Raw genomic sequence first — 25,961 nt, forward strand, 5'->3', positions numbered from 1 at the left:
GTGTTTTTACTTCTGCAAAAGGTTAAACAGAAACTAGGTAGGAACAAGGCTAAACCACATGTATACGTGCTCACTTGCACATAATATTAAACTGTTCAGAATGAAAAACAACCACTTAGATGGAAAAAACATCTAGAATGATCTGTGATGACTTGCATTTTAACCACAGCTTGCATTAAGGAACTATAACTGTCTCAGCTACCTTGTCACACGCGGAGAGAGATTTGTATTTATAATGCATCTGCTGCTCTCCCCTTGTGCATTGAATTAAAGCTTTGTGAAAACCTGTGATCTGAGTCTGCATGTCAATCCTTCACCTGAACATCACCTACTACAATTATCAATGCTGAAATCTCATTGGCCCACAGCAGCCATGTTGTGTACTGTAGCAACTTCCCTTTAACAACCATAAAAGATAATCACACTTAGATCATTTATGCTCATTTTGGCTTCAAACAGAACTCTGCATGTTATATAACAACCATCTACAGTCAATAAGAGATTATGGGAAGTTTTACAGCCAGTTTTAAATGTGACCTTTAGCAGAACTTAACCATACTATATAAAACTAGTTAGGTATTACACATTACTCTACTTGCATTACCTATAGTGCTCATATAAACACACCAGTTTTGTAAAACAACAAAAGTCACTTCTAATAAATTACAAACATACAAACCTTGCAATTCTGTTCAATCCACAACAAATCAAAACCAATTTATATCAACACACATCCTATATTAAATATTAAAACATAAACACTTTAAATAAATAGTGAATATTTCAAAACTACTACATGTAAAAATCGCACATGGACAACACACTGAGCTATTTCAGTATAATGTTTAAAAGGGACAGTATTTAATACAGGGTTAAAGTAGTTTTAAGAAAGAGCTGAAGTGATTATTCAAATATAAAACTGCTGAACTGCTTTAATATAACGTTTATCAGGGGCAGTATATGATACCAAATTAGTCGTGGGTTTTTAAGAAATGACTACAGTTAAATGCTTTCGCTAAAAAGTATTCACAAGTCAGTCACATACATATAAAACAAAGAGGATGGAGAGAGAAATGCGAGATTTTAGACAGTCTTGCTAAACTCTGTAGGTATTGTGTGATCACTTCCAGAATTTGTTTACAAAGCATGTCTGGGATTGGTCTGTGGAAAAGTTTGCAACCCTACTTACAGTGTGTGTGTCCCTATGTGTCGCATACACGAGGTGATTTAAATTAAACAAACAACATTACTCTGGTCAGCTGCAATTACACCGTGTAACAATTTTTTATTTTTTTTGGTTCCTTTGTATTAAGTGTTATTTCCTAATTGCTTATGCCTCAAAAGTATAGAAAATGGCTATTATTCCCCACAAACTTTGCTTTTGTGACCAGGACAGTGATATTTTGAAATTTACCTATTTCCAATGAGAAATCCGGTGAATTTGTGCCTTTTCGTTCACATAAAGTCACAACAAAACAACATATGAATCCAAATTAACATGTATTTATACTAAAGTAATACAAAAATGACTACAAAAGATTTAGAAGTGAGTAGTTTTTGTTCCAGAATTTGTTTCCAAAGCATGTCTGGGATTGGTCCACGGAAAAGTTTGCAACCCTACTTACAGTGTGTGTGTCCCTATGTGTCGCCTACACGAGGTGATTTAAAGTAAACAAACAACATTACTCTGGTCAGCTGCAATTACACTAAAATGTGCGCTTTTTGGGGGGATTCTCCATGAATAACCGTGTGATGTTTACTGTTACAATTGTATTTCATAGAGCAAGCGATTCTGAAGAGTTCTGCCTATACTTTTCATTACCTAAAAATTAGTTCAATGAAAGATATGCTCACAATGTTGCGCCACCCGTCTCATGTCTTCTTTTAAATAGGTTACACACGTGGCTTCTTACAACACATTCAGGATTTGTCATTGTTTTATGATCACAGTTCAGACCTAGAAATGAAGCCTAATAATCCTAACCAAAACAATAGGCTTCCCCAGCCTACGACTTGGAAGCCTAATAATAATCCTACCAATAACAATAGGTGTGCAGTAACTGAGTTGCTTGGCCCTCTAATAAGTGGCACTCTACTGACTGGTTTCACAGACCCTGATTGGAGCTAATCTTGGACTCCTCGATGTTAATTTTGGTAAACTAATTCTAGACTTTATCTGTAGAAGCAGCTGTAAGTAGAGCTGTGAAGTCCCAGAATACCCCTAGTGTAGGTTTATTATTAAACTGTGATACTAATAAATCTAATGAGATTAATCACAGTACAAGACCTGGTTAAAAAATAAACAATGTGTGTATTAGTGCGATTGAAGTAAGTGTGGAAATACATTGGAACAAGTGGGAATTTTGAAAAATGATCCCTTACAAAAATAAAATATACTTAATATATTTTAAAATGTATGTTCAAAATATACTTTTATATATCAATTATTGCCGTTTTAGAATATGTCATTCTATACTGAAATATATGAGTTTATATAAGGAAAATACATTATGACATTTTTATATATTGTAATGTATTTAAAAATGTATATACCATAAATATATTTGAAATATATCTTTAAATATATTGTAACAGTGGGAGCTGCAGCTCATTAAGTAAGGGGGTGGGACCATCACATCCAACTTTACAACATCTTTGGCATTTCTGATGCAAACTCTTTTGTGAAAGTAAGCGTAACTTCTTTTAAAGAACTTTATTAAGCAAGGAACTATCAAAGTGTCAAATATATGGTAAGTCTGATAATATATTTTGCAATATATTTATAGGCAGAAAATATATTTTAAAATATACTGAAATATATTTAATTTTGTAAGGTTAAGAGAATCACTGAGTCCAATTAAGAGTCCATTCATTAATTGTAGAGTAAAACTGGCTCCTGTACTGTAATCTGTGTGACACAGATCTCTTCCAGCAGCATTAGAGATGGTTTGTAGTTCTGCAGGTAGAATATCAATCACGTTGTTAGTTTACTGGAATAAATCTTGTGTGCAAACGGAAACATTCCAATACTGTGCCACCGTGGCAACACCGGAATGCAGAACTCTCACTAATAATGTTAACGACTCTCACCTTGTTAACAACTCGCTCTGCAAGCACAGGGGTCAAAGTTCACATCAAGAACATTCTGTACAAACAATGAGTAAAATCATGAATTCAATAAAACTGCAGTGAATACTCAATACCTGCTAACAAAACCTGTGCTGATCAATATTATTTAATATTCAATATATATTCAGTAAAGTTGTGAATTCTCACTGAGGTTCAAAACTGCGCTTCTGAGAGAGCATTTTATATGTTTTAGAGATGAAAATTGTTTAGTATTATAATTGTGTCCTCTTCCCTGACTGTATGACTCCCCCTGCACACCACACTGTAGTGTCTTTGCCTCTTTGTCTGTGTCTCTCTCTGTGTGTCTCTGTCATTCTTTATCTCTATCAGGGCTGTAAAATTAGCGCTGCGTTTCTTTTACAGCCTCCAGCGCTGATAAAAGAAACGCAACAGGCGTAAGAAAGGACCTTGCCGTGAACATGCGTGCCAATTTAGGTGTCGATTTGATGTTGCGGTTTAAGACAAGAAGATTGTTGAATATTTGGCGCCAAGCCAGCATAGCGGGCAAAGTAATTATTCAATCGACCTCGATTGAACATATGTTTTTTATAGGCCATTGATGCACTATCTGCTTCCATTGTCATAGTTCCACCATAAGTTGTTTTTAAAGGCAAGAGTTTTGAAAAATTCCCAAAGTTTCCATGAAATCCAATATGGCAGCTAAACCATGTGACTTTCATTTGGGGACACCAGTTTGGTCATCTGCACATAGCCAGCCAGCTACATACACACCCGATTTCATAATCCTGCGATGAGGTCTCTGAAGAAAAATAATAATAATAATAATAATAATAATAATAATAATAATAATAATAATAATAATAATAATAATAATAATAATAATAGAGTTGCGAGCAACTTTACGGCTTCCAAGTAGTTAGTGTGAAATTTAAGCGCATTGGTTGTTATAGATGAAATGTTATCATCACAAATCATTTTGGACACAGTTGACTGTGTCAATTTTGGCCAAAATATTGGAATCACTGGTTAGATGATCAATGCTGAAATCTCACTGGCCCACCGCAGTCATGTTTTGTACTGTAGCAACTTCTCTTTAACAACCGTAAAAGATAACCACTTAGATCATTTATGCTCATTTTGGCTTCAAATCAGAACTGTGCATGTTATATAACAACCATCTGCAGTCAATAAGAGATTAGGGAAGTTTTACAGCCAGCTTTAAATGTGACCTTTAGCAGAACTTAACCATACTATATAAAACTAGTTATGTATTACACATTCACGGGGCAGAGCTATGCCACCTGATCGTGTTTATTGACAGAGTTAGTAAACATATACACATGGAGAGAGGGGCTCCACCTCTTCAAGGGCCAACATTTACTTGATCGATAGACACGATAAACAGGAGGGGGGCCACCGTCTTTTAGGTTACCCAACATACGAAGAGGCTCGCGAACCGGAAAGAAAACATAAAGTTAGTATTTGTTAAAACATATAATGCGTGGTGTTCCACCTCTTTGAAGCTCAACATAATAGAAGGGGGGTTCCGTCGCTGAGGAGACCCGACAAACAGGAGAGGGGCCACCGCCTTTGAGGAGACCCGACAAACACGAGGGATGCCACTGCTTGGGGACCCTCACATAGAGGCACCAGACCTGAAAGAAGAATCCCAAAAGAAACATACATGCAGATGGAAGGGTTTGGCCGGGGGTCCCCTCTGAATCATGGAGAACCCTCCTCTATGAGGTAAATGAAGCAAAGCTTAACAAAGGGTTGGAGAAAGTGGAATCACTAACCCCCCCAGAGGAGACCCATGCAAAGGCGGTTGAGATGCTAGAGGAGGAGGAGGAAATGAAAAAACACAAGACAGCGAGGTAGAGGTGACTAATGTTTAAATAAGGTAGATTTAATTGATGACAGCAGATGATAGGTTGTTGGTGCCTAGCTCCGCAACCTGAACCACACTTATAGGTTAACATTTACTCTACTTGCATTACCTATAGTGCTCATATAAACACACCAGTTTTGTAAAACAACAAAAGTCACTTCTAATAAACATTCCAACACTCTGCCACCGTGGCAACACCGTAATGCAGAACTCTCACTAATAATGTTAACGACTCTCATCTTGTTAACAACTCGCTCTGCAAGCACAGGGGTCAAAGTTCACATGAAGAACATTCTGTACAAACAATGAGTAAAATCATGAATTCAATAAAACTGCAGTGAATACTCAATACCTGCACACACAAGCTGTGCTGATCAATATTATTTAATATTCAATATATATTCAGTAAAATTGTGAATTCTCATTGAGGTTCAAAACTGCGCTTCTGGGAGAGCACTTTATATGTTTTAGAGATGACAATTGTTTAGTATTATAAATGTGTCCTCTTCCCTGACTATATGACTCCCCCTGCACACCACACTGTAGTGTCTTTACCAGGGGAGAATCCCTCCCTCCCTGCGCTCCCCCCTGACTGAACGACTCCCCATGCCCACCACACTGTAGTGCCTTTACCAGGGGAGACTCCATCCCTCCCTGCGCTCCCCCCTGACTGAACAACTCCCCATGCACACCAAACTGTAGTGTCTTGACCTCTTTGTTTGTGTCTCTCTCTGTGTGTCTCTGTCATTCTTTATCTCTATCAGGGCTGTAAATTTAGCGCTGCGTTTCTTTTACAGCCTCCAGCGCTGATAGCAGCGAGTGACTCATCGGACAGGCTGGCACAGGGAGGCACAGAGTGTGTGTGAGCAGGAATGGATGCGGACGTGTTCCACTTTTATTGAGTGAATGGGTTATACATTAACTGCGGTGGCTTTTCAAGGTCTCCAATGATCAAATGCGTTTGTTTTTTTTGTAAAACTCAAAAGTGACTTTCCTACAAAGAGAAATAAAACAGAAATTTCCCTCAAAAGCTTCTTCAACTTACTGTCACAATACAGTTAAGAGCAAAAATAATATATACAGTATCTGTCTTCAGTGCTAAACTAAGAGCAGGTCTAAGGACTATGCATTTAAACTGATATAGAAGAGACAGGCAGCTGGAATGTATATATACAGTTATTTGAGAGACAGGCTGTTGGACTGTATATATACAGTTATTTGAGAGACAAGCTGCTGGGCTGTATATATACAGTTATTTGAGATACAGGCTGTTAGACTGTGGTATCAGAGATAAAGCTGTGTGGGAGAGACAGTTTGTGAATTATATTGATGAATTGCTATTTCCTGCTAGTCCTCCAATTAATGACAGAGCCGGGTTCAAAGGTTAACTAGAGGTTAACTAGAGTGTCTAAAAGAGGCTGGGAGCCCTCGGTTACTTCACTAGCTCTCTCACTCAGTGACTTCACTACTTCTCTCTCAGAGCACTGAGACACATCGACTGTCCTGAAGACCGAAGACAGACATGGGGGTGAGTACCTCTCGCATTCCTTCTTTCTTTTTCTTTCTCTTTATTCTTTCTCTCTCTAACCACCGAGCTACTCAAACCCACTGCCTTCCACAACATAGTGATTAATTTCTTTCTTTATTTCCCCACAAGAGCTTCTCTCTCTCAGACCTGGAAAAACGTTTTTTTTTCTTTTTTAAATAACAAAGTAAATGTTATCTGAAAATATTTCAACATCTTTAGTGGAAAGTGAATATTAGAAAATAATTATTTGTGTAACAGTTTATATATGTAAATATTTTCACCACTTTACTCGTTCTCAGCTGGTTCACTCTGCGCCCCACCCTGTCCTGTCCTATCCTATTCTGGCTTGTCCCGTCTCACCCTCTCCTCATTTACCTCTCATCAAGTGAAATCTGAGCTCTCCTGGATTTCACAGTAATCTCTGTTTAAAGTCCCAAGCAGCAGATTACAGGAGGAATGTTTCAGTGTTTCTCAACCCTGGTACTGGAGGATCCCCCCCTCGCCTCCTTGTCTGTCTCTCTGTCTGGTTTCTGTTCTAACTGAGGATCTGCTCCCATTCACTTCATTGAACTAATCATTTGCTTAATTTGAATTTTTAAACTATTATTAGTTCCTTCTTACTCTGATAAGGCAAAAATATGAGTTCAATGAAAGGTTCAATGTTCAAAATAATTGAGCAGCTTGGTTGGAGCTGGGGGGGTAGGGCATGGAAGTTATTGATCAATTCATTGAAGTGAAGACTTGTTGTTGTGATTGACAGGAAGTGTTTGAAGTGAAGAATGTTGATCTCAAAGTGGGAGACAAGATGAAGATCAAGGGGAAGATCGCAGACGATGCCAGCCGGTGAGACTGCAGACAATTAGAGAATTTCTGATTATAGATTTAGTGATGGAATTCTGTGAAGGTGTTTGTAAAGTTAGTCGGGTGAAACTGATCACTGCAGGAACTGAGACTGCAGGAATTGAGCACTGTGGAACTTAGCACTGCAGGAAGTGAGCACTGCAGAAACTGAGCACTCTGAACTGAGCACTGCAGCAGCCTCCGCTGATTCCTCTCTGTGTTCCGCAGGTTCTGTCTCGACATGGGCAAGGACAGTCAGGAGCTGGGGCTGCACTTTAACCCCCGTTTCCATGATGACGTGGACGGTGCGGTCATTGTCTGCAACTCCAAGCGTGGGGGGTGCTGGGGATCCGAGCAAAGAGACCCCAACTTCCCATTTCAGAAAGGAGAGATGGTCAAGGTAAGAGAGGTTGCCCAGCGGTCAAATCATGTGTCTCTCACAGTCTCTCTCTCTCTCAGTTCACAGTGAAGGTCTCCGTCTCTCTGTCACAATCTCTATCTCTCTCTCAGTCTCTCTCTCTGTTCACATTGAAGGTATCTGTCTCTGTGTCTCTCTCACAGTGTCTCTCTCTCAGTTCACAGTGAAGGTCCTGTCAGATTGCTTTGAGATCGAGTTGCCCAGTGGACACATTGTCGCGTTTCCCAACCACCTGAGTCTGGACAAGATCAGCTACATCCGAGTGAAGGGAGATTTCAAAGTCCTCTCCTTCAAGTTCGACTGAGTAGCTCCCTCTGTTTATATCTGTAGTTTTATCACACTGCGGATAAAGATTTACACAAAACCTGTCTGCACCCAGTCTGGCTTCTTTTTTTTATCAGGACTCTCCAACCCTTTCCTTTCGGGAGTCTCACCGTCATAGTCGTTACACCCTTCTCAACCCTAATCCTAATGCTAGGTACAACAAACCACCGAGAATACATAAGCTTTATTTCCCACAATCTGCACATGTGCTTTTGTAGGGATGCTTGTCTGTGATGATAAATGTTTGGTAACTGATTCAACATTAATTACAGTGTCTGTAATATGAAAAGTAATATTTGAAAAATGCTCATGCTTTCTATTGTAACAAACCACCCTGCTAAATAACCAAATCATTTGAATATATTAGAAATAAAGCACAGCTTTTAACCAAGTAAAGGGTGACACTAGCAAGACCTCCAAAAATAGAATCCAGAGAAACAAATGGACAAAAACAAAATAGAACAGCCATTCAAAAACTGTGCAGCCCAATAGAATAGAACAATAGAAAAGAAGCCCAATAGAATAGAGTTAGAATAGAAAAGAAGCCCAATAGAATAAGGAAGAACACTGAGCTGATCTCACCCACACAGCTGCAGTAAGGACATTACTAACACTCACACAACAGCTATACTATTGCAAGGTGGTTTGTAAACTTATCCAGCATTCTACACAATTCATATGTTTTGATTTGAGAAGTAGGAATTAATACCACGTGCAGCAAACAATTGTATCATTTTATTATAATAACGAGTAACTTTGTTATGTCTGTTTTAATATATATATATATATATATATATATATATATATATATATATATATATATATATATATATATATATATATATATATATATATATATATAGTAAATATTGTAAAAGAACTTCACCTTCTCGGGTTCGTTGCCCCTTTAAGAATACGACCCAGCACACAGAAATGGCGTTTTCAAGCGCTGTCGCGCTATTATTTTAATAAACACAAAAATAAAACAAAATACAAAATACAAACAAACACCTAACTCCGTTTGGAGCGCTTACTGACCAGGTATTTCCCTGACTAACTTGCAGGACGGCTAAGCCGTTTACCTGCCACAAACCACAATCTTAAACACACATGTTTCACAGCACTTACACTCTCTGACTGCTCGGAAGCACAGCACCTCATCTGCCTCCTTCTACTCAACAGCCCCGAGCAGACTGCCTGCTCTCCTTTTAAACTCCCCAATAACGCCCAGGTGCGGATGATCATTAATAAAACAATTAATAAAAGGTGCATTCTCACATTTTTTTTTTCTCTCGCAGGGAGGTTTTAACCCCCTCCCTGCTGTCTCTCATAACCCGCTATCTCACAATATATATATAGCGGGTTCTAAATACCTGTAGCATATTTGCTTCACCTGTGGATTAAATAATATTAATACTGCAGCTGCTTGCTTTGATAGTGTTCCACAAGAGTGAAGCAGACACAGAGATTAAAAGACATTTTTGATCGAATGATGTAGAGGGAAAAGGTGTTTTTTTTTCGCACACACGGCAGGTCTAGCAGGTTCTTCACCTTGGTAACCAACATCCGCAATCTTTAATAGAATGTTCGCTGTGGTTTGTTTGAGGCGCGCCGTTACCTGAACGGTGATAGGATTAGGGCGCGCGGGTTTGGAGTGCAGCTGTGTGAGGAATTACGATTCGTTGTTCATGTTGCCTGCAGATCGGAAACAAGACTGGAACCGAACAGATTATTATTATTATTATTATTATTATTATTATTATTATTATTATTATTATTATTATTACTATTATTATTAGTGGGGCTTGCGAAGCAGGAGTCCCCACTTTAAATCTTCGACATCTTCTTCTTATTCTTATTCTTTGGCACGCTACTCCTCTTACAACGTTTAAGCTACAAACGCCATTCAAACTTTAAAATGTGTAGACCGGTCTGGAATAGTGTGCTTGTATACAACTTTTTGATATATTTTATACTTTCTTAAACTATTAAGCTTTTTGTCCTTTTTTGTCCATCTTCATTCACTTTAATGGGACTATTTTTCAACATTCTAAAGCTCCCCATTGTTTAAAAGCTAATTTACTGTAAACGATGTAACTTCTGACAAAAATCAGCTACTTTGACCACTTTCCCAACAAGCAAGACTTCTAGCTCTACTTCTCTGCTATTCAAATATGAAATCAAAACAGAAATAACTTTTACCAATCAAGAGGTACAGCTGTTTTAGTAACCGCCTCAACTTCTTTCAGTAGGCTACTTCCCACTGTTGAATTAACTGTCATAGAACTTTTGGAAATTTCAAATTCTAGCACATTCTAAGCATGAGACCATTAATAAACAATATGACTTTTGACACAAATCAGCTACTTTGACCACCTTCCCAACAACTTAGACAAAAAGTTAGTGTATTAAATCTTCCTATACTTCTCTGCTATTCAAATCTGAAACCAGTTCGAAAATATCTTCTACCAATCAAACGGTACATGTCTGATGAAATGTGTGATTTAACTGCCCCACAGTCCAAAGTAATACGGTTGATATAGGAGTCTATCAAAGTAATCAGACCAATTATTTTACTAAATTTAACTTTGACTGTATGTAACTGCTTTGCTTTAAAAAGTACAACTTTTTAAACTTCTTCCACTACCACAAAAATACTTTTAAAGAGCTAAAGCAATCCCCACAACTTTACTTGTAAAGTTACCATCTAGTTATTATTATTATTATTATTATTATTATTATTATTATTATTATTATTATTATTATTATTATTAATAATAATAATAATAATAATGAAATCTAAATTATTGATTTATTTTAAAAGGAAACCCAAACATCAATTTTCTGTTACAGTATAAAAAAGTGTATATATATATATATATAGAATAAAATTATAACAATGCCAGTATACTGTAATTGGACAGGAGAGGCATACAGTAAACAGTGTGCACTGATGTTTAGGGCAAGCAACACTGTCTTCAGGGAGTTTGAGGCAAAATATGCTTCAAACATTGAATTGAGAAAGTTGTACAAAAACTGTGCTTCAGTAGTTTTCAATTTGGCTTTTCAGGTTATTGACTGTGTTCCCTTCTCTAAAGCAAATACAGAATACTAAACACAAATGACAATAAAAGAGATGCACTCAGTAAGTGGGGGCATCTTGTTCAATTCTTACGTTACTGTTTTCACTAATAAAACTGCTAAGAAGTGAATGATTTACAAAAACGTGTCTCGAATAAATTATCCATTTGATATTTTAACATTACACTGCAGCAAATACTTTTAAATAAACAGTAGTGATGGAGTGCACATGCGTGTGTGGAGGGGAGGGGGCACAGGGGTCGCAGGGGAGTTGCTGGATAAAATCTCCTTCTCATGGCACGCAGGGAGCGGCCGGTCTGCTCTGGGGGCTCCAGGGGGCTGGTCTCTGTCCGCCAGAGGTTAGAAATCTGGGCAGGCGAATCATGGCATGGAAGGAGCTGGGTGTAAGACGTGGACTTCTTTGTGGAAGTGGTATGTGTGGGTGTTGGTGTGGATGTGGTGTGTAAAACTGAATTGGGCTATCGGCAACAATTACTGAGGAATTTAAAATGAACTAAAGTGTTGCTTAGTACAATTAATATATTCTAGATTCATGCATAAATACACATACTTTCTTAATGTACAGTGCCCTAATGTGTATGCAGTCGTGTACATCAATTTAAAGCATCCAATTGCATTCCCTTACTGTGGTGTTTCCACTCGCTAGCCCTCCCTCACAACCCCAAACCTCATCTTCTGTTCGAGTGCAGGGCACGGAGAAGGGTTTCAAACAATAAGGATGGAATTCCATTTTTCAAGAAAAAAAAATAATCTCTTAAAAGTTGAACTGCCATTCCAATGAGGATTCCATAGAGAAGGCCAAGCCAGAAAGGGCCAACAAATGGATGAGGTTGGGGTTAGGGTTTAGGGATTGTGTGGCTGTGAGTAAATCTCAAAACAAGACAATTTGCGCTGGCATTCCTGGGTTAATGTACTTTATTATATTCCCAAAATATATCCCATCCATATAATAACAGAAATAAAAAAACAAACAATTTAAATTAGGATTAAATTCACATCAAATTAAAATTCAAATGTAATTCCAATTAAGATCTTAAACTAAAGAACCAAATTAGGTTTACAATTAAAATGATAAATTTAGGAATACACAATAATTTTATGTTCTACTAATTAGAAGTAGTTAAGAGTAGGATTAAGTATTAGGGTTTAGAAATTAGGGATTAGGATTATGAATTAGGGTTGGGGGTGGGTTAGGAATTAGGGGTTAGGATTAGGGTTGAAATTAGGGGTAAGGGTTATAGTAGGGTAGGAATCTAGGGTTAGGGTAAAATAGAGATTAAGAAATTAGGGTTAGGGATTAGGAGTGGGGTTAAGGTTAGGGTTAGAGTTAGGAATGGGGTTAGGATTAGGGGTAGGGCTAAGAGTTAAGGTTAGGATTAGGGTTATAGTAGGGTAGGGTTAGAATTTTAGGGTTGAAGTGGGGTTAGGGTTCAGGAATAAGGGTTAGGATTGGGAATAGTGATAGGGAAGGGCAGAGGTTTGTGGTTAAGGTTACCCTAGGATAGGGTTAAAATTTAGAGTAAAATGGGGTTCAATTTGTATAAGGGATTGTGTAGTTCTAAATAAATTATCCATTAGGAACATATCAGGATCTTTTCTCAAATATATATCCCATCTGTATAGTCCCTAAAATATCCAAGAAATTAAAATAATAAGAATTAAGACATACAAATGATCTTTTATATTGTAGTTCCATTCCTTTCATTCAATCCCTTCGGATATCTAGTATTATGTTTTAATATCCAGTCCCTTTCCTTCCTCCTTCTAACCATATCTGTCCAATTCTGATTTGTTTCTAATCCCACCTGCATAGCCTCCATTCCATGTTTAAGAAAATGTTGAATTACCTATGTCTGTGTTTGTTTCTTATTTCTCAGATTATAAAAATGTTGTATAATTCTAGTGCCAATTTCATTCTTAGTCTCGCCAATGTCTATTAATGAACAGGCCTTGCATTTTATAGCATAGACTACATTCTTTGTTGTGTGTTTAATATTAGATTGTATTTTATAAGTGGTATTTAAATCAGAATTGGTAATATATGCCAGTTGATTAAAATATTTAGACTGGGATTTAGGTTTAGTCAGTTTATTAGAGCATTTACTATGTACTAGGTAGTACTGTAAGCTTTTGTTCTTCCTATAAGCAGAAATAACTATAATTTGAAAGAATGTGTCTATTTCTGAAGTTGTCCTTGATTTTCTTAATTGTGCCAAGATCTGTTTTGTTTAACAGATCTGAAGAATAGTTTTGCTATATCCCTGTTTTCTTAGTGCAGAAAATAAAGTTTGTGCAGCTGACTGAAATTCTAATGGTTGTGTACAAATACGATGGAACCTTAATTGTGATTTAACCAAACCCCTAAAGATATGTTTAGGGTAATAACTACTTTTGTGTAAAAGTGCATGAGTGCCTGTGTCCTTAAAATAAACCTTTGTGTCTCATGTGCCAGTCTGTAAAAATGTGGTCCCTTATAAGCATGTAGCAAACTTACCTAGAAAACACCTAGGCCATAAGTGTATGCTAGCACCGGGCATAAAACATTCAATACCACAGTCCCAGCAGGTAAATCAGCACAGCAAAAAACAAGGACTTCACGAGAACCAAGGGAGTAAATTTTAACAGGATAGGTTTATTATATCTATTTGTATATAGCACTAAGAACAGGTGTATCCTGGAGTAATCAGAACAGTAAGTCTTAAGTAAGATCAGAAATCTGGCAAATATCAACCCTGACTCAATAATAATAATAATAATAATAAAAAAACAACTAAACATCCAGGTAGGTAGAACAAGCAATATCAAGTAAAACTATAGTAAAAGTAACTACACAGTATATCTCTAGATAACCCTTCAAGGAGCACACCAACACTGCAATGCTAAATGACATAAACATGGCAACCGGGGAAAAAACAGAGAGACAGAGAGAGATACACAGCCCCTCCCACCCCATATTATAAATATACATTACAAAAAAAGTAATAATAATAATACTAAAATAAATAATAGTAATTATTATAATATAATTATATCATTATATTCATAAAAATCCTTTACTGTATAAATGAAACTTAAAATTATAATGTTTGTATTGTTGTTAAGCATTTTGTTCCACTAAGAATAATATTACTGGTATTTAAATAACACAAGTTCATTTTCAATCAGTTGTTGTAACATTCAGGGCTTGTATTCCTCGGCTTTCGGGCTGAAGAACACAGACCCTGAATTTATTACAAATACAAATGATTTAGATGTCATTGTTCTATTGGAGACATGGTGTCATGCAGATGTGACCACGCACTGCCCCTTAGGCTACAGGGAGGTAGTAGTGCCCTCTATTAAACTCAGCACAGCCCGGCACGGCTGGGACTCAGCGGGGATTATAGTGTGGTACAGAGGGGAGCTGGCTAACTACATCAGCCCAGTCAAAACAGGGTCAAACACATACATGGCTCAAAATTAACAAGGGAATAACCCAGTGTGAAAATGATATATACCTGTGTGCAGCATACCCTCCTTCTGAATCCCCCTATTATAATGAGGAGTATTTTAACACCCTCCACACAGAGATCAGCCATTTTCAGGCCCAGGGAAATGTGCTACTCTGTGGGGATTTCAATGCCAGGGCAGGCTCAGAGCCTGACTGTATAAACACTCAGGAAAACAGCCATCTATTTGGACAGACCCCTCTGTACCTCACACCCACCACAATACAGAGAAACAACCCTGACCGTGCGGTAAAGAAAAATGGGAGAGTTAGTGCATCTCTGTCAAACCCTGGGTCTGTACATTATTAATGGCAGGATCAGAGGGGACCCTTTAGGAAGGTTCACTTACTGCTCAGCTCTTGGGACAAGTGTAGTCGACTGTGCCATCACTGACATGGACCCCTACTCTATCAATGCATTCACTGTCAGGCAACAAACCCCCCTGTCGGACCACAATCAAATCACTGTGTTCCTGAAAAGAAGAGGTCAGCCCAGCAACACACAGACACAGCCCAGTAAGCTGTACAATCTGAATCAAACATACAGATGGGCTCCAAACAGCATAGAGGAATTTAACAAAGCAATCAGTTCTATGGAAATGACTAACCTCATTAACACTTTCCTCAACACACAATACCAACCAAATGTGACAGAAGTAAATCTGGCAGTTAAACACATCAATAACATATTTGAAAATGCAGCTATAATGGCAAATCTCAAAAAAACAAAAAGAAAATAAACCAGAAATGAAAACTCACACAAAAATGGTTTGATGATGAATGTAAAACCGTACGAACAAATCTAAGACATTTATCTAATCAAAAACACCATCAACCACAAAACGCAGATTTACATCGGAGGTACTGTGAGACCCTAAAACACTACAAACACACCCTCAAACAGAAAAAACAAAAAAACACAAACAAAACCCTCAATCTATCGACCAAAACCAGTTCTGAGAAATGTGGAATAATTTAAACTCAACAAAACAACAAGAATTAACAATACAAAATGGAAAAATTAAAAAATATATATTTTGAAACCCTTTATAAAGATAAACAACAAAAATATCTAACAAATAAACAAAATTTAACTAGAGAAAAACTGAAATTACTAGAACAATCAATTAAAGATAACCAAAAATACAATTAATGCTCCAATCACCCTACAAGAGTTAACCGAGAAGCTCCAGACACTTAAACCCAGAAAAGCCTGCGACTCTGACAGCATCAGTACTAAGATGCTCAAACACAGCAGCCCCAAAGTTACAAGAGGTAACGCTTAAATTAGTCAACATGGTACCAAGTACTGGTTACTTCCCTGACATCTGGAACCAAGGGCTTATATCCCCAATTCACAAGAGTGGAGACAAATTCGACCCCAACAACTACCGAGGCATCTGTGTGAGCAGTAATCTGGGGAAGGTATTCTGTAGTATAATCAATGCCCGCATAATAGCCTTCCTTACCCAACACAGTGTCTTGAGTAAGAGTCAAATTGGCTTCCTACCAAATCACAGCACCTCTGATCACATTTACACCCTACACACCCTAATAGATAAACATGTACACCAAAAAAGTAAAGGCAAAATCATTGACTTTAAAAAAGCATTTGATTAAATTTGGCATGAAGGTTTATATTATAGAATTCTTCAAAGTTGTGTAGGGGGTAAAGTCTATGATGTAATAAAATCAATGTACACAGAAAACAAGTGTGCAGTTAAAATTGGCAACAAAAGGACAGAATTCTTCACTCAGGGGCGTGGGGTGAGATAGGGCTGCAGTCTGAGTCCAACACTGTTCAATATTTACATCAATGAGTTAGCAATGATGCTGGAACAGTCTGCAGCCCCTGGCCTCACTCTACATGACACAGAAGTCAAGTTCCTGTTCTATGCAGATGACCTGGTCCTGCTGTCGCCCACAGAGCAGGGGCTGCAGCAGATCCTGTCATTGCTGGAGCAGTACTGTCAGTCCTGGGCCTTGGCAGTAAACTTTAAAAAGACCAATATAATGATTTTTCAAAAACAGGCCAGATCTCAGGGAAAGAAATACCACTTCACCCTAGGCAACACCACCCTAGAACACACCACAAACTACACTGACCTGGGCCTGACAGCGCGTCAAGGAGCTTTAACCTGGCAGTAAATGCACTAAAGGAAAAAGCCAGAAGAGCTTTTTATGCCATCAAAAGAAGATTCTATAAAATTAATATACCTGTCAAAATCTGGCTAAAATGAATTGACAGCGTGTGGCAATGTGCCCCGCCCCTGTGTGCATATTATGTGTTGTATGTTGCGTGCGTGTGTAAATGTTGGTGTATAGATTGGTACACGGGATATAAACGGGTCTGTGTTTCACGTGTGATTTAAAAATGTAGATTTGTATTTAGGCACGAGGAGGGCACAAATCACTTCACGTGCTGGTTAAATTTAATATGTGAGCACGGGGTTGCACGTAATTCATTCACGTGCTGGGATTCAAATGAATAATTAATTAGTAATTGAATCCCAGCACAACAGTATATATAGACACATTTTCATTCACTCGGGGTTGGATGTTCAGTGAGTGGAGAACGGGATTGGAGACGGAGGTAATAATAATTATAATAATAGTTAAAATCTGCTCACCGTGTTTGTCTGTCTAGTCCGTTTTGTTTGTCTTTTTATTTTGGCGTATAGTGCCGTGTCCTGTTTTGTGTTCCAACCTTTTATGTTCTGTTCTGTTTATTAAATGCTGAGCGAAAGCATTCGCTCAGCTTCGCCAAACCACACATCTCTGTCTGTATTTCCTGCTTCTGGTCTGACGCCACCCACTCCGGCCGTCTTTGTGACACAGCGTCATCCAGCCCATTGCGCTGTATGGTAGTGAGGTATGGGATCCACTAAATGGGACAAACACCCAATACAAACCCAGCATGCTGAACTCTACAAAAAAAAAATACTACAGGTGCAAAGAAAAACACCAAATCACGCATGCAGGGCAGAATTAGGCCACTACCCGACACTTATAAATATAAAGAAAAGAGCACTCAAATTTTGGATGCATCTGAAGAAAAGTGAGTCAAACTCACTCCAATATAAGGCCCTCCAAACCCAAGAACTCAGCCCTGAAAAGTCAGCTAAGTCTGCTGGCCTTGAAGCTCACTGCACTGACCCCCACTAATGCTAACACAAACCAGCTTCAGGTCAACACTGCTTACCAGCCCCCAATCAGAAACCAAATTAAAAAACAAACCAAAAACTCCTATCTGGAACACTGGGACACAGAAATAAAATCCCCAAATTAACTGTTGTTAATTGTTATCGGGCCATAAAAAGAAACTACAGCCTAGCAGAGTAACTTCATTGTCAGAGATACAAAGCAGAGGCAGATCCTGACCAAGTACAGGCTCCGTGACCACAAACTGGCCATTGAAAAAGGCCGACACAGGCAGACCTGGCTACCCAGAGAGAACAGGTTCTGTGGTCACTCTGAGACAGGAGAGGTCGAGACAGAGATGCACTTTCTCCTACACTGTGAGAAATGCTCCCAAACAAGGGAAGTATTCTTTAATAAAATAGTAAATGCCCATCCACTTTTTTCCAAACATGGCAGACCCAGAAAAACTGTCTGTACTCCTGGGGGAGGGAAACACAGCCCCCCTGTCTGTACTCCTGGGGGAGGGACACACAGCCCCACTGTCTGTACTCCAGGGGGAGAGACACACAGCCTCCCTGTCTGTACTCCTGGGGGAGGGACACACAGCCCCCTGGCTGCCCAATACGTAGCCGCCTGCCACAACCAAAGAGGCATGCATTGACACTCTGCATGAGGAGCACAACTTGGGAGGATATGTATTACTTGTAGCCACTATATTATTTATTTTAATTATTTACTTTGATTATTATTTATTTAATCATTAACAGTACTATTTTCACTTTTTTTTATAAATCAGTTTGTTTATATATATATATATATATATATATATATATATATATATATATATATATACACACAAAGATAGAAGTAAAAATGATGTCACAATATATAGAACACCATTACATCATGTAAAAATAAATCATGGATTTGAATGTAAACAATAACAAGTAGTTGTCATGCCTCCAATGTTTTGATTCAAACACAGGCTCCCTTGAGAAAGATATGTACAACATATCGAAACGTTGGGCAGCTGGCTCTTTGAGCTAATATATATATATATATATATATATATATATATATATATATATATATATATATATATATATCAGTACTGTGCAAAAGTTTTAGGCAGCTGTGAAAAAATGCTGTAAGTAAGAATGCTTTCAAAAATAGACATGTTAATAGATTATATTTATCAATTAACTAAATGCAAAGTGAGTGAACAGAAGAGAAATCTAAATCAAATCCATATTTGGTGTGACCACCCTTTGCCTTCAAAACAGCATCAATTCTTCTAGGTACACTTGCACAAAGTCAGGGATTTTGTAGGCATATAGTCAGGTGTAGGATTAAACAATTAAACCAAACAGGTGCTAATGATCAATTCAATATGTATTATTATTATTATTTATTTCTTAGCAGACGCCCTTATCCAGGGCGACTTACAATTGTTACAAGATATCACATTATACATTATTTCACATTATACAGATATCACATTATTTTTACATACAATTACCAATTTATACAGTTGGGTTTTTACTGGAGCAATCTAGGTAAAGTACCTTGCTCAAGGGTACAGCAGCAGTGTCCCCCACTGGGGATTGAACCCACAACCCTCCGGTCTAGAGTCCAGAGCCCTAACCACTACTCCACACTGCTGTAGGTTGAAACACAATCATTAACTGAAACAGAAACAGCTGTGTAGGAGGAATAAAACTTGGTGAACAGCCAAACTCAGCTAACAAGGTGAGGTTGCTGAAGACAGTTTACTGTCAAAAGTCATACACCATGGCAAGACTGAGCACAGAAACAAGACACAAGGTAGTTATACTGCATCAGCAAGGTCTCTCCCAGGCTGAAATTTCAAGGCAGACATGGGTTTCCAGATCTGCTGTCCAAGCTCTTTTGAAGAAGCACAAAGCAACATTGAGGACCGTAGACGCAGTGGTCGGCCAAGGAAACTTACTGCAGCAGATGAAAGACACATCATGCTTACTTCCCTTCACAATCGGAAGATGTCCAGCAGTGCCATCAGCTCAGAATTGGCAGAAAACAGTGGGACCCTGGTTCACCCATCTACTGTCTGGAGAAGTCTGGTCAGAAGTGGCCTTCATGGAAGACTTGCGGCCAAAAAGCCATACCTCCGACGTGGAAACAAGGCCAAGCGACTCAACTATGCACGAAAACACAGGAACTGGGGTGCAGAAAAATGGCAGCAGGTGCTCTAGACTGATGAGTCAAAATTTGAAATATTTGGCTGTAGCAGAAGGCAGTTTGTTCGTCGAAGGGTTGGAGAGCGGTACACGAATGAGTGTCTGCAGGCAACAATGAAGCATGGTGGAGGTTCCTTGCAAGTTTGGGGCTGCATTTCTGCAAATGGAGTTGGGGATTTGGTCAGAATTAATGGTCTCCTCAATGCTGAGAAGTACAGGCAGATACTTATCCATCATGCAATACCATCAGGGAGGCATCTGATTGGCCCCAAATTGATTCTGCAGCATGACAACGACCCCAAACATACAGCGAAAGTCATTAAGAACTATCTTCACTGTAAAGAAGAACAAGGAGTCCTGGAAGTGATGGTATGGCCCCCACAGACCCCTGATCTCAACATCATCGCGTCTGTCTGGGATTACATGAAGAGAGAGAAGCAACTGAGGCTGCCTAAATCCACAGAAGAACTGTGGTTAGTTCTCCAAGATGTTTGGGCCAACCTACCTGCAGAGTTCCTTCAAAAACTGTGTGCAAGTGTACCTAGAAGAATTGATGCTGTTTTGAAGGCAAAGGGTGGTCACACCAAATATTGATTTGATGTAGATTTTTCTTCTGTTCACTCACTTTGCATTTTGTTAATTGATAAATATAAACTATTAACATGTCTATTTTTGAAAGCATTCTTACTTTGCAGCATTTTTTCACAGCTGCCTAAAACTTTTGCACAGTACTGTATATATACAGTATATATTTATGATGCATTGTATATATACATGTATGTATTGTATAATTGCTTTGGCAACACCTGCTATTGTAAGTCATGCCAATAAAGCACCATTAAATGAGAGAGAGAGAGAGAGAGAGAGAGAGAGAGAGAGAGAGAGAGAGAGAGAGAGAGAGAGAGAGAGAGAGAGAGAGAGAGAGAGAGAGAGAGAGAGAGAGAGAGAGAGAGAGAGAGAGAGAGAGAGAGAGAGACGTTTCAAACACTGTGCAGTTGTTAAAATGCCTTCATTTTTCATGCTTACATCCAAGCCTGACAAGCATTCACTGAAGGTGCTGCTCGATTCTAGAAATTTTCAATTTCCTTTTTGAAAATTTCTAGTTTCCTGTTTGTTTGGTAGATACCATAGAATGGAATTGCACACAAGAGTGGCATGTAGCTTCCTTGTCTAAATCTCTGATAAATTGTAGTTCCTCGTTTAATTAAAAATAAATAAAGGAATAATTTATTTGGTAGAAATAAATAAATGATTTAAAGAAATGCATATAGGAATAAATACATTTAGAAATACATATTTTTAAATAAATAAATGTAGAAATGAATACACGTTTATATTATAAATGTATAAATAAATTAATAAATAGCAAGCTAGAAAACTACGTCATATTAATTGATTTGGCTGATGCGTTTATCCACAGCAAGTGACATTTATATACCTATACAAGTACAAGTTTCATGTAATTATATATATATATATATATATATATATATATATATATATAATGACGTTTTAAACCACATAACATCGTGCTGCTTGAGCAAATCAACCGATACAAAAATAATCTGAACATGAACAGAAAAAACAAGAAGAAAATTGTATGCAACTTTTTATCCATCTAGCGTGTTACACACACACACACAAGCACGCTCACACACACACTAGCAAGCATGCTCACACACGCACACATACACTCGCAAGCACGCTCACACACACTCGCAAGCACGCTCACACACACACTCGCAAGCACGCTCACACACACACACGCACAAGCACAAGCAAGCAGGCTCACACACACACAAGCAGGCTCACACACACACACACGCAAGCACGCTCACACAAGCACGCTCACACACACACACACACGCAAGCACGCTCACACACACACACTCGCAAGCACGCTCACACACACACACACACACAAATTATCTGGCCCGTGAGCAGAAAACTAGTTATTTCCCAGCAAACATGCCCACATGGGCCCAGCAATGGTCCAACGGGCAAAGATATTGGCCCATAACTGGCAGCTATTGTGGGGCCCATGTTGATTTGCACATTTGCACATTTATTAGCTCATATTTATTAATATGAGCCACCTGGTACATGAAACTGTGTATAGTGTGGAAGCTACTAATCCCACAGCAACAGCATTTGAGATAGCAGGCTATTTGGTGTCATCAAATCAACTTCATTTAAAAAAAAGTGACAGATTGTTTAAGATTTTTGTTTAAATGTAAAAATGGTTTAGTACACTGACCCTGAAGTGCAAAACACAACTGTAAATTCAAAAACACACATATGGTTGTTGGTGGTGATGGGACAGGAACCGAGTCCTTTTTCCTTCCTACCGGTGCTCCTTCCTCACTGTCTTCTATTAAGTCAAAAACAAAAAAAAAAAATCATTACACAACTGTTACTTGCATTGTATTACAAGTTCCTATTATCTGAAAAACACATTTATTTGACAAAAGTTGTCAAAATTGGAAATGGGTAATTTCTAAAACACTGACATATTAATGGTTTATCTCGGTTTAGGATTGACACAAAAACAAATACACAATTCTCTGTAGCAACATCGTCAACATCACTGCAGATCGGATTGCACCTCTGCTTTGGCTGCTTTTCTTCTGGCCTTCTCATAGTCTACAAGACAAATAATAAGGCATTACTGGATGTAGGTGTCTAAGTGTGTTTTCCTATGGAACTGTGTGAAGGCTAGTATGGTACTAAGCAATTGATATATTACTTAGGATACTTCATTTTAGTATAATTAATTTTGATATAATATGTAAATGATTTTCAAATAGTTTCCTAATAAACATGTATAAGGGGATTGTAACTGAGCATTAAAAATGTACACTGAGTGTACAAAACATTAGGAACACCTGCTCTTTCCATGAAATAGACTGACGAGGTGAATCCAGGTGAAAGCTATGATCCCTTATTGATGTAACCTGATAAATCCACTTCAATCAGTGTAGATGAAGGGGAGACAGGTTAAAAAAGGATTAAGCCTTGACACAATTGAGACATGGATTATGTATGTGTGCCATTCAGAGGGTAAATGGGCAAGACAAAAGATTTAAGTGCCTTTGAACGGGGTATGGTATTGGGTGCCAGGCGCGCCGGTTTGAGTGTGTCAAGAACTGCAATACTGCTGGGTTTTTCACGCTCAACAGTTTCCCGTGTGTATCAAGGATGGTCCACCACCCAAAGGACATCCAGCCAACGGCAGGCCAGTGGTCGAAAACAGCTCATTGATGAAAGAAGCCAAAGGAGGCTGACACGGATTGTGCAGAGCAACAGATGGGCTACAGTTAGTCAACTGACAGTCTAGTACAACATTGGTGCCAAAAGACCCATAAAAGAATGCACAACTTGTCGTACCTTGACACGAATGGGGTATGGCAGCCAACAACCTAACAGAGTTCCACTTCTTTCAGCAAAACACAAGAAACTGTGGTTCCAGTGGGTTAAGGGATGAAAACACTGGACACTGGAGGATTGGAAAAACATTGCCTGGTCTGATGAATCCTGGTTCCTGCTGTTTCACGCTGACGGGAGGACTAGGGTATGGGGAAAACCACATGAGTATATGCATCCATCATGCCGCGTGTCAACATTGCAGGCTGGTGGTGGTGGTGTGATGGTGTGGGGTGTGTTTCCATGGCACACATTGGGCCCCTTGATAAAAGTGGAGCAATGTTTGAATGCCACAGGATATCTGAACATCATTGCCAGTCAGGTGCATCCCTTCATGGCAGCAGTGTATTCATCTGCTAATGGGCAGCAGTGTGGAGTAGTGGTTAGGGCTTTGGACTCTTGACTGGAGGGTCATGGGTTCAATCCCTGGTAGGGGACACTGCTGCTGTACCCTTGAGCAAGGTACTTTACTTTACCTAGATTGCTCCAATAAAAACCCAACTATATAAATGAGTAATTGTATGTAAAAAAATAATGTGATATCTTGTAACAATTGTAAGTCGCCCTGGATAAGGGTGTTTGCTAAAAAATAAATAATAATAATAATAATGGATTTTTTCAGCAGGATAATGCCCCATGCCACAAAGCTAGGATGTCACCAGATCTCAATCCAATTGAGCATCTGTGGGATGAAATGAAATGAGCTATTCAGAGTACAGATCCACTACCAGCCAACTTGACACAACTGTGGGAAGCATTGGAGTCAACATGGGCCAGCATCCCTGTGGAACACTTTCAACACCTTGTAGAGTCCATGCCCTGACAAATTGAGGCTGTTCTGAGGGCAAAAGGGGGTGCAACTCAATATTAGGAAGGTGTTCCTAATGTTTTGTACACTCAGTGTATATTAAGTATAATAATCGGTTATCTGTTTTGGTGTGGAGGAACTGAAAGTTTATTTTTTTTGCTTCACAAACAGGAATCTAAAACTCTCATTCAGATGAGCCTCTTGAAGTCATTTATTGCAGAACGAATTAACCCAAACTAAAAGCTGCAAATATATAGTTGTTTAGTAACACAGTATAGATGTTACTTTGTTGCCTGATTTTGTCATGTAATACAGTTGCTGCTATACAAATAAAATAAACTAAATCGATAATTTGTGTCTGCTGGGGGAAAAACTAAATAAGGAAAGAACCTTTCTATCCACTTGGGGAGGGCAGCACTTTGACAAACTGCTAGTCAAGCAAGATATTTTGCAACTCCTTATAAATAATATGAATTTAATAAATTAACCAAAAAAACGTTCAGAATGTTCAATAGTTTAACACATTTGTCAGCTACAGATATAATTTATCAATGTAGGTTTATAATTTTTTGTTCTTATAGTTTAAAAATTAAGCTTACCTGTTTCAGCCATACAATGGAGAGTACATGCTCCATGTTGTCATCACTCATATGTAAGGAGGGCCTTCTGCAGGAGATTTGTGGAAGGCTAGCATGGGCAGCAGTGTGGAGTAGTGGTTAGGGCTTTGGACTCTTGACTGGAGGGTTGTGGGTTCAATCCCTGGTAGGGGATGCTGCTGCTGTACTCAAATAAATAAGAAATAAATAATAATCATGCACGTTGTTGCTGTTTCAACACTCGTGCTTTGTATTTCTTGTGTAAAAACCTGTCCATATGCAGAAACTGCTTGTGCTGTATCCACAGTTTGGAGGAGTTGACAAACAACAGCGTGTGGTTTTTGCCATGTTTCGGAATCTGATTTCATACCTCAACCAGAAATTAACATTATTGACATTTTTCACGGTAGGCAGTCAAATACGTAAAATCGTGAATTTTGCGTGGCCTTATACAACGAGACACTAGTGATCCGTCGCATGCAGCATCTGTGGAGTAGCGGTTAGAGCACTTTGTTCTTTACTGGGTTCAATCACATGTGGGGGACACATTGCTGCTTTATCAAGATTGGTCCAGTAAAAAACCCAACTGTATAAATGGGTAATTGTATGTCACAATTGTAAGTTGGCTTGGATAAGTGTGTCTGCTAAAATAATAATAATAATATGCGTGTTTGGTTGGTACTTGGATGGGAGACTGCCTGGCAATACCAGGTACTTCAAACTTTTCTTTGAAGTTTTACTTGTTTAATTAACAAATAGTAGATTAAACAGCAAAAATGAGTTGATTTATTTTAATTTATTGATGCCAGCTCGCTGCACTCGTCTTAAATAATTACCACCTCGCTTTGCTCGCCAGCTCGCCAGCTACTCACCACTATCCTCCACCACAGAGATAACACGGCGAGACGCTGATTTTGGTACCCCACGGAATTCAGTATCCCCTGTAATTTCACGCCTGCGCAGATGCGTTTTTTTATTGTTTTTTTTTTGAAAGACTGCAGAATTGGAGTGTCAAATATATCTGTGTTTACGCGCCACACTATTTTCTCCCAATAAAACCGTGATGTGGATAGGCTTGTTGTTTGACTTAGTTTGAGGTA

At 38.5% G+C, this 25,961-nt stretch overlaps 1 protein-coding gene across 1 annotated transcript; it reads left to right on the top strand.

Moving 5' to 3' along the window:
* Window positions 1-6,394: 6,394 nt before the first annotated feature.
* Window positions 6,395-8,132, top strand: LOC117968194 (galectin-2-like). Its single transcript, XM_034002577.2, has 4 exons — window positions 6,395-6,506; window positions 7,267-7,349; window positions 7,575-7,746; window positions 7,922-8,132. The coding sequence occupies exons 1-4, from the start codon at window positions 6,501-6,503 to the stop codon at window positions 8,066-8,068; spliced, it is 408 nt and encodes a 135-aa protein (XP_033858468.1). The 5' UTR covers window positions 6,395-6,500; the 3' UTR covers window positions 8,069-8,132.
* The last annotated feature ends 17,829 nt before the right edge of the window (window positions 8,133-25,961 follow it).

The sequence above is a fragment of the Acipenser ruthenus genome, chromosome 55 (assembly GCF_902713425.1).
Source record: "Acipenser ruthenus chromosome 55, fAciRut3.2 maternal haplotype, whole genome shotgun sequence".
Lineage (NCBI taxonomy): Eukaryota > Metazoa > Chordata > Actinopteri > Acipenseriformes > Acipenseridae > Acipenser > Acipenser ruthenus.

Excerpts from the sequence above, each read along its gene's own strand:
- LOC117968194 (XM_034002577.2), top strand. Across the intron at positions 7,350-7,574 it reads ATCGCAGACGATGCCAGCCG|GTTCTGTCTCGACATGGGCA; the intron begins GTGAGACTGCAG and ends TGTGTTCCGCAG. Across the intron at positions 7,747-7,921 it reads AGAAAGGAGAGATGGTCAAG|TTCACAGTGAAGGTCCTGTC; the intron begins GTAAGAGAGGTT and ends TCTCTCTCTCAG.